This window comes from Cyphomyrmex costatus, unplaced genomic scaffold (genome assembly GCF_001594065.2).
Source record: "Cyphomyrmex costatus isolate MS0001 unplaced genomic scaffold, Ccosl1.0 scaffold100, whole genome shotgun sequence".
Taxonomy (NCBI): Eukaryota; Metazoa; Arthropoda; class Insecta; order Hymenoptera; family Formicidae; genus Cyphomyrmex; species Cyphomyrmex costatus.
Window position 1 is genome coordinate 942,406 of NW_017274955.1, and position 10,432 is coordinate 952,837.

Here is a 10,432-nt window from a genome sequence, read left to right on the forward strand (position 1 = left end):
ATATCTCTTATAATAATATGTTTTGTTTCTATATATATATACTCGGTTTTATATATAGATATATAGTATATTCTATTATTAATGACAACACTCATTGCGTTTTTGCACAAACTCTTATTATTAGAACCGAATAAATGTAGCAGCAAACTACAAATGACTACAAGCTATTGCAAGCTGCAAGTCCTGCAAGTTAGAACCAGTGATGCAAACTCGTGTCCGCTTGCGGACAATAAAGAGTCTCTATACTTGCAGGACATCAACAGTGTCATTCATCAATACGGAACAGACTGGCGTAATAACACATAACTAATGATGCGAATATCTGTATATAATACTTATAACACGCGATCAGTACTACCGAAGGCGCTGATCACGTGCTGCAAGCCGGCCGGAATTCGTATCTTTGATTACGTGTGGCTCGTATTGGGTCTGACACTTAACTTTAAAAAAATTAATAAAAAGTTATTAGTTACTGATAAAATGTAACTAAAAAAAGTTAAAAAGTTAGGAGTCTGAAATGTAACTAAGTTAAGTTAAAATTAATTAACTTTTTAACTTAACTTTTAACTTTTTAATTTAGCACTACCCAACCCTGCAAAATAGACATACTAGCCATAAAAATATCATTATTAGATACATTCATTATTAAATACATCTATATAATAAATATTTAGAATAATTGAATTAAATTCCATACATAATATCACAAAATAGACATATTAGTCATAAAAACATCATCTGGAAGTTTTCACATAAAACTTGTAGAGTAAAATACAATTTGTATATATATATATATATATATATATATATATATAATGACACACATAAATAGTAATATAATTATTGTAAAAGTATTTGAAATACAATGTCAAGCTTTAGCATTAATATATCTATGTCATACTTATTAACGAGATCTACCTAAAATACACTTGAAGGTTTCCAGAATTTGAGGATCTCTGTATGCTATCAAACCTGCACGATTGGAGAAATTGGTGCCAATAGGTAAATAGTTCACACTTAGATTATCCGAATCTGGATTTATAATAAATTCTTTGAATTCGATAATACTTCCACCAATCGAAGATAGGAGAGCTTGTGGTCCGCATGTGTCCCATTTATATGTGGAACCTTTTGACAAGATATAAGCAGCCGCTTGTCCAATAGCGACGCTTAGTATTTTGTATCCTGCTCCTGTTGCTTCTACCAATCTGAATCCACTATTTAATAATTTTGATTTTACATCTGCATCTTCAAAGTGGCTAAGTAAAATAATTTTATCGATGTTGCATGTATTATTTATGGAAGATTTCGCAACGCCACCACTCAGAAAGCCCCAATAACATTTTCCTGTCCATCTGTTCAATTAATACAAAATATAATAAAGTGTAAAACATAAAAAAAAGTTTATATTTGGTTAAATGTATTTTTTTAATAATTCTAATATGAAACAGAAGCCTATTTTGCAGAGTTCAACAAATCGTATTTTTTGGAGGGGTTAAAAATGGCAGGGATGTTGGGAAAAGTATATTTTCCTAAAAGGGGATTTCGTTAAAAAATAAAAATATTTTTTGAGAAAAACTTGCCTTTTCATTACTAACATGGGTATTTATTGATTTGCCCTCGTAAATTTAGAATTATTAAAATTTTAAAAACAATTAAAATAATGATATTAAAATTACGGTATTAAAACAAGCCAACAAATTAAATGATGACAATTTTTATTAAAATATTCTATAATTAAATTGAGAAACGTTTCAACTTATACATAAGTCCTCTTCAGTCTCCTTTATAAATGATACATGACAAAATAAACGAAGTACGGTTAATCTTTCAAACTATAGTCCATCGAGTCAGCAAGTAAAATGAATACTGTTTCTCAATCCGAACAAAGAAAATTATCCGCATCGTAATTCTAAATCCATATTATTATATATTAGGAAACAATTTTAAAATTATAAATTAAAATGGAACTATTAAACTTACGGCAAATTAGATGCTATGTATAATTTTCATCCTTCAAGTGAAACAATGTAAAGTGGAAAATGGTCTGTACTGAACGACAGTTGTCACAAGAATAAAAGAAAACAAACTTAAGCTTAAACAAAGATATATTTACCATAGGAATTAGAAGCATCAATAAACTTAATAAAATTATTAAAGTTCATAAAGACAGCTATAGTTTGAACTATAGTTTCAACTATAGTTTCAACTATAGTTTGAAAGATTAACCGTACTTCGTTTATTTTGTCATGTATCATTTATAAAGGAGACTGAAGAGGACTTATGTATAAGTTGAAACGTTTCTCAATTTAATTATAGAATATTTTAATAAAAATTGTCATCATTTAATTTGTTGGCTTGTTTTAATACCGTAATTTTAATATCATTATTTTAGTTGTTTTTAAAACATAACAAGCGTTGTCTTTGTAATTACATTTTTATTTGTTTATAAATATTAAAATTTTAGATTATGTTGAAAGTACAAAAGTAATCAGCATGCAGTCATATTTCTGAGATAAATTTATTTAAAAAAAAAAAACATGTATATGTTAGTTTAACATTTATAACTTTAATAGAAAGTGGGGTGTTTTTCATATTCATATGATGTTCTCAAATAAAGATTTTATTTCTAAATCTTACTGTTTTTATTCTATATACTTACTGTGAGTCTATATTGGTGCAAAAAGGTTGATTAATTACACCCAAAACTGGTACTCCAGTACTTTTTTTGTAAACTCCAATTAAGACAGTAACACAACGTAACCCACTCAAATGTAAACCGGTCTGTTCATCTACTGTTTCCATTGCACTTATGTAATCTGCTGTTGAATCTACAAAAGTTCCACGAATTGCTCCACAGGTATACATTTTATCAAACTAAAACGAACAGAAATTCTTACAAGCGTTGTGTCTCAGTTTACAGGCCAATTATGATTCTTAACAAGAGAGACAGAGCTTTATGCTTTACCATAATACTGTCCAACTTTTGTATTTTTTTCAGTCTTGCCCTGAATTAATGTAAATTTACTAAATATCAATGGAATATAATAATCTAAAATTACGGTTCTTGCTTGTATATTTACCAATGGGATCTATCCAAATACCAAGGTCTTCTATATTGACGTCAAAATCATTAGGAATGTCTAATGTGATTGGCACATCTGAAAGTTGAACATCTTTATGGACTTCAGCAGCAAGCAACTCTGCTGCTACAACATCATTGCTCATAACTTTTGTCAATAGCTGTGTGGTATCTTTACTATCTGAACAGATCTCAACAATAACAGATTCTCCCAAAATATTGCTGAACACATTGGTTTCTTCACCTTGTACTAACTTAGCCAACTCTGGAAACTGTTTATGGCAATAAATTAAAAGTTTGATATGTTGGAAATAAGTTGTGATATTTTAAGATATTTTTCCAATTTTGAACTCCTATATTTAAGATCCATTAATACTCACTTCAATTTCTATGTCATGTCTGATACTTTCTTGAATGAGAACATCAGCTAACGTCTTGAAATCCTGGAAAAAACGAGGATTTTTCTCTTCTGAGGATTTTTCTTGTACTAACAACTGAAAAAGAGCTTCTTTCTGCCGGCAAATTCTAGCAATGTTTGCTGCCTTCTCTGAAGCTTGTAAGAGAACTTTTAACAATTTGCTGCCGTTCTTCATTTTCTTTTTTTCTAAGAGACACGATACGTTTGCTAAAAAAAAAACTACAATTATTTTTACATTATTATTGTATACATGTATTAAAAAAGGAAGAATATACTGTGTGACATAAGAAATCTTATAAGCTCTATTGGATGTGTATGTATGCGTAAAAATTAAAGATATTGATTTTTTCTATAAATATAGCATAAGCATCCTTGTGCATTAAACAATATCAATAATTACTTCAAAATAGTGTCAATCAAAACATTAATAATTTCATTCCATTACAAAAAGATGATTACAGCCACAGAAAAAATATCAAACCAGTTATAAATGCAGATGTATTTTATAAAGCGCGATTTAAAATTTTAATTATAATAGAGAAAATTGTACAAAATATAAAAATATTCTTCTGTAAATATTTACAAATTAGAAAATTGTATAGAAGTTTTTTTCAAGGATGCGTTCCGAATTACGCATGAAGTACACAAAAAGTATCTATTCATTCTTTTTATTCTTTGGTAAACAATGAGAACAAATGATGCATATGCTTTGTACATAATTCGAAACGCACCCTAAAAAATTATGTGTGTGTGTGTGTTATATCACATGTCAACTGTAGTCAAATAATGTTAGTAAGATAAAATAAAAAAATAGTGAATATTTACCTAAGTTTAGTACAAGCGACGCGTGAAAAAAGATTTATATACAGTATAGATTGTGTAGAATGAAGGCCATACGCAAATATCAACATTAACTAACAGACAGAAACAGACAGAAAACAAAGAGAAATCTAAGAGTGGCCATGGTATAAATACAAGGATATGCTTTTGCGCATGGTAACATTGATAACGCACACCAACCAATGAGGCTGGAGTCCCATGAGGCGTATATGGGCGCATTCAGCAGAAAAGATCGCTACTAGAGCGCTCGCTGTTATTGGTGTATATTTCTAGATCATACAATCAGAATTTTAGATCTGGAAGAATATACCAATAACAGCGAGCGCTCTAGTAGCGCTCTTTTCTGCTGAATGCGCCCAATGTCGCGTATCGCGTAACCGCATCGGAATTCAGTCAATCAAGACAAAGCAGCTTTATCTTGATTGGCTGAATTCCGATGCGCGATCCGCAATCTCAATCCAATTCGCGTCCACAGTTCGTAGTGTGAACTGTGACGGGCTTTAGTCAGACGGAATCAAATTTTGGTATATTTTTAACATTTTCTCAGCATTCAGGTTGTCAGTAAAGAGATAAAGCCTGCTTCGAAACGAGACGAGTAGGTAATTCATTTTGAAAATCGTGTATTCCCCAACATAAGTTTATTCCAATTCAAACTACAACGGCAAGCAAATTATTTTGCTTATAATGCATGCAGCACAAAAGTGACACCTATCGGTGAAAACAAAAGTTCAGAGTATATCTTTCATGAAGGAAGATATAAGGAGACTCCACTCAGTCTCGCCAGTTTACAAAACATGGACCCATTTTAGGTTTCGAGTTCAGTTTCCGATTCTCGACACTCGCAGCGCTCGTGAATTTAGTAGTGTAGAGATCCTATAATAAGAGTTTGGCCAAAGCGGGCCCAACTTCTGATTGGTTCTCTACCTTGGTCCATTCGGCATTTTTCGGATAGCTTTGTACATTGTCGGAAAACGAGTTCGGAGAATAGAAAGAGACAGATAGCGTAATACGAGAAAGAAAGCAATATCTGTTATCTCCTTCTATCCGCCATCTTTGGTCCGCTTTGGCCAAACTCTTAGGCATGAAGGAAGATATAAGGAGACTGCACTCGGTCTCGCCAGTCTACAAGACATGAACCCATTTTAGGTTTCGAGTTCCGTTTCCGATTCTCGACACTCGCAGCGCTCGTGAATTTAGTAGTGCTGCGCATAATGAGTGCGAGTAAGAGAAATGATCATTTCTCTTACTCGCACTCATCAGAATCGGAAGCTGAACTCGAAACCTAAAATGGGTCCACTTTTATTTTACGGAGTGGAGTCTCCTTATATCTTACTTCCTGCTCTTAGGCCTATCGCACATGAAATGCATAACTGTGCATAAGCATAACATAAGGCCGCTGGACCAATGAGCATCTTATGTTAATCGATATGGCGTCTTTATGCTGGATGCTCATTGGTCCAGCGGCCTCATGTTATGCTTATGCACAGTTATGCATTTCATGTGCGATAGGCCTTAAGCGGGGAGCAGACTTTTGCATAACGCATAAAGCATGTGCATAAGGAATTTCATTGGCCCATTTTCTTATGCATGAGTCAATGGACCAATCAAATTCTTTATGTATATGGTTTATGCGTTATGCAAAAGCTGTGCTCCCCGCTTTATTATAGGATCTCTATAGTAGTGCTGCGCATAATGAGTGCGAGTAAGAGAAATGATCAGTTCTCTTACTTGCACTCAACGACATATATACATAGACCGAGCATTCCCATGCTTTTTAGTGGTGGGGGTTGAAGCCGGAAATTGACAGTTTAAGTAGACCCGTGTTATCTCACTTTATCCATATATGTAATACTACTATATGGCTAGTGCCTATAAGAGGGAGTGAGAGGAAGCGGTCCCAGAACCACGGTGCGGGAATATATATTTCCCTCTCTTTCTAAGAGTACTTTGAGTGTTGTGTGCATGCGTTAGATTGATTGCATCCGCCAATAGGAAAATAGAATGCGATCAGTGAGATGACGCGAACAGGTTATGCTCGTTATGCTTATTAGATATGTGCTGTTGTACACAGGCAAAAATGGTCAAGATATGTTATTTATGTGGTAAAAAGCCTAATGCGCCTAATGCGACTGAAAACATTAGTTTGCATAGGTATGAAATAGGTATTAGTTTGCACTGATTATCATGAAATTTCTGTAAGGGATTGCACTGTATTCTTATATACATAACGGCAATCTTGAAAAAGTTTATTTCATAAAATTAGGATTAATTTATTTATTCCGACTAAACTGACTCTGTTAACTGTAACAAGGTTATACCCTGAAGCGGAATCAATCACTTTTTCCTTCTTCCTTACACATATATGTATATTTATCCTTCTATTTATTATTGATGGAGGGGATGATCCGACGCATGCGCACAACGTTCAAAGTACGCTGAGAAAGAGAGAGAAGTATATTCCCGCACCGTGGTTCTGGGACATGGACTTCTCTCTCATCTAGCCATATAGTAGTATTACATATATGACTTTATCTCGCGGTATATTCAGTTATATTCTTTCCAACCAACCTTCTTGAACCGTTGGTCTACACTTTCTGCGACTAGTGTTGTCAAGAGCACATAACCTTTCTCATATTTTATTGTTGATTCCGTTTTGATCCCAGAGAGAAACACGAAAATAACGAAAAAATGTTGTTCACTGAGCAAATTTAGAAGAATGTTATATAAATGATGCATTGGTTAGGTTATAGGTTGAGATAAATGTATCACTCGATTATATTAATATAAATTTTACTATCATTAGTTAAATATAATTAGGTTTGTATAATAATTAATTGAATAAATTTGATATATTTTCAACATTATTTAAAAATAAAATAATTTTATCTCATATGTGTATGATCGCACTTTCTGACCTGTTTATTTTACACTTGCGATTGTCAAGAGCGCTTCTCTTTCTCTCTCAAAGTAGAAAGAGATGCAACGGGTCTAGTTAAACTGCCAACTTCCGGCTTCAAGCTAAGAACAGAATGCTCGATCTATGTATATATGTCGTTGCTTGCACTCATTAGAATCAGAAACTGAACTCGAAACCTAAAATGGGTTCACTTTTATTTTACGGAGTGGAGTCTCCTTATATCTTACGTCGTGGAGCGTTGCGAGCGTCAAGTGGAACGCACCTCTAGTAGTGAAGAAACAGTAGGTGTCGCTAATGAAATCGACCCAAAATGTACAAATCAAATTTATTTATGTTAATAAATTTATTTTCTGTTAACGAACACAAATAAATGTATAAATGTTATTTTTTGGTAACTTATTTTTTTCAAGGGGCCCGAAAATTCTTAGCGCTTTAGGCCCAAAAGTTTCTTAATCCGGCGCCGCCTCACAGGAGGAACTAAAAAATGTTTTACAGCAACGGGAATCACATTAAGATTCAAACTATATCTTTCCATTTATTAAATGTTTATTTCACACTTTCACAATGAACCGCACTATACTAGTTCTGACTTTGTCGTTTCGGTCTTTTAAGTTTGAGTTTCGGATACGCCAGGCGATCGGACGCTCTGAGTCACCCTTCGACAATTGCCTGAGAGTGTCGTATACATCTTGAGTCTTACTTCATTTCAAGATTTAAAACCTTTCTAACTTTAATTCTAAATTTAGTAGCAGTGGCGAGTTTGATATATTAGGTTGTTCGGAAAATATGTTTCAAATTTTCTAGTTTAAAATAGTATTCACCAATCAGTTAGCAAATAATTTTCCGTTTCTTCTGCTTCAAATATTCATCCAATATTGACAATTTAACGAAATTATTTTTTGCGTTTCATTATACAGTATTTTCACTGTGTACAATTTTTTATGTTATATCTTAAATTTTATATATAAAGCCAAAAAATGTGTGTATAAAGAAAGCAAACATGACAGAAATTGCGGCTAATTTCATTTTATATGAACATGCTTGCTTTTTTATATATTTGGTAATATTTATTGATGTTTATTATAATTTTTTAACACATATATGATTTAGTTTCGAAAGTTTCTTACTCTTAAACTCTTATTTGCCTTTAAAGTGATACAAGTATATTTGTATATTTTTTAAAAATAGTATATTATACATTTAAAAAATTAGGGATTATACTATTTGATAGAGCAAAGTTTTAGCTTTAAGAATCTGATTTCTTAATTGCGGTACGATGATTTTCAATGGAGTTATAAGTAATTAAAATCAAAATGTTTCTTTACTTTAACTCGCAACTTATTGTTAGAATCAAAAAATCATAGGAACATTGTTAAAAAACGATTTTAAAACAAACTTTCCGAACAACCTAATATTATTCAAAGCATTTACAGCGCGCTAGGATTTTTTAGTATCATTTGATACGTGTATCTTTGTCTGATACTCGCAATTTGGAAGTATCAAATTGAAGTTATCCTCTATAATGTTTATATCGAGCGTATCAAGTGATTAGTACGGATACGATAGGTATACTTAATTGCTAGATGTAAAGTGCTCGGTGTAAACTAGATCATTGGCTTCTGCACAATAGACATGGAAATGCTTGTCATGTGGCAAGATGCGACGCGATAACTAATGAACATATTAGAAATTGTAAATTTATTAGCTACTGCATTACAGTTTGTTTCGCGGTAAAGGTATAGCAGGTAACAGATTCTTGCATAAATCCGGATCTTCAATAGGTTTTAATCTAAGAGATTTCAATCTGTCAGAAAGCGTCTATATTTTATTGTACATGGTTTCTGATAGATTAAAATTTGTGCTTTATTTTATGCAAGAGTTTATGCTCTGTCTATGGCCGATATTCATAGTCGGTTCTTATTTCAAGACTGTCTTAAGTAATGTCTTAAGATGCTAAAGCGGCCCTCTGATTGGTTCGTAACTCCTCAAGACTGAACTTAAGACGGTCTTGAATATAAGAACTGACTATGAATACCGGCCTATATTCACACAAATTTGCATAACCGCATGAACGTAGGTATAAAGAAAATTATCCAATCACATTTTATGTGCAACTTTATAAGAGAAATGCAATTGGACAATTTTCTAAATGCATATGTTTATGTTTGTGTGGATATGCACTAAGTGTGTATAAAATAATCAACCAATTAGAATCCTTCATTTCCTTCCAGTTCATGTGTGAAAAAGAGAACTTTGATTGGTTGATTTTCTTATGCACTCTGCGTTATGCGCGATTATACAAAAGTTTATGTTGCGGCTTTAAGCAGAAAGCAGAGACTCTTGTATAAATTCGGATCTACAAAATAGGTTTTTAAGCTTTAAGTCATAAGAAATGGACGAATCTCACAGTCAATCTCCTTACATTCAACTAATTGCTCAATTTCTTACGGATCAAAGATAAAACATCTACTCGTATTGTAAATCCGAACTAAAACATAACACATAAGACATAATAAATTCAACCAATTAGAGTTCCTTATTTAATGGAAAGGAAGGAAACAAAAAACTTCGATTTATTTTCTTATGCATTATGCAAGAATCTGATGCTCCTCTTAAGCATTTCCGCGTTCAGTGTGTAGAAGCCAATTAAGAACACTGAAAGCATTTGCATGTTTTGATTTGTAAATTTGTGTTCATATTCTGAATTAGGGGATTTGCGTAATACGTATTATACCTCACGTTTAGCGCCAAATGCGATCAATTCGAAAGTAATTTGTCTTTTAATAAAAATATCACATATAATATTATTTATATATACATAAATATATATAGCAGTAACGTGGGATTTAATTATTAAGAGCGTCATCGATCACATTTCGATTAATCAAAATTACAACTCGTCAATATTTTATTAATATAAACTATTAATTTTTTTATTGCTTGATATATAAGAAATAAAGGGGATTCAGAGACAACGAATCAGAGACGCTGGCTCTTTAAATAAGCATTTTAAAACACATCAATGCATAATTTTAAGAGTTGAAAATTGATTCCATTAAATATATTATTACAATTTTTTATTCGTATAATTCAATTCGCGTTGATCAATTTTTTGCTTAGAAATGATTTATTTAAATTTGTTCATATTTTTTTTAAGAGAAGACTTCATGATTAA

General features: G+C 32.2%; 1 protein-coding gene across 1 annotated transcript; it reads right to left on the reverse strand.

Annotated features, from left to right (window-relative positions):
- Positions 1-904: 904 nt before the first annotated feature.
- Ipp (inositol polyphosphate 1-phosphatase) lies at positions 905-3,683 on the reverse strand. Its single transcript, XM_018537228.1, has 4 exons — positions 3,463-3,683; positions 3,084-3,354; positions 2,663-2,831; positions 905-1,355 (listed from the first exon to the last, which is right to left on the reverse strand). Exons 1-4 carry the CDS (start codon positions 3,673-3,675, stop codon positions 905-907), a joined length of 1,104 nt encoding a protein of 367 aa, XP_018392730.1. The 5' UTR covers positions 3,676-3,683.
- Between the last annotated feature and the right edge of the window lie 6,749 nt (positions 3,684-10,432).

Excerpts from the sequence above, each read along its gene's own strand:
- Ipp (XM_018537228.1), bottom strand. The coding sequence starts at position 3,675 with ATGAAGAACGGCAGCAAATTGTTAAAAGTTCTCTTACAAGCTTCAGAG. Across the intron at positions 3,355-3,462 it reads GACATGACATAGAAATTGAA|TTTCCAGAGTTGGCTAAGTT; the intron begins GTGAGTATTAAT and ends TGCCATAAACAG. Across the intron at positions 2,832-3,083 it reads TATTTGGATAGATCCCATTG|ATTCAACAGCAGATTACATA; the intron begins GTAAATATACAA and ends GAACTTTTGTAG.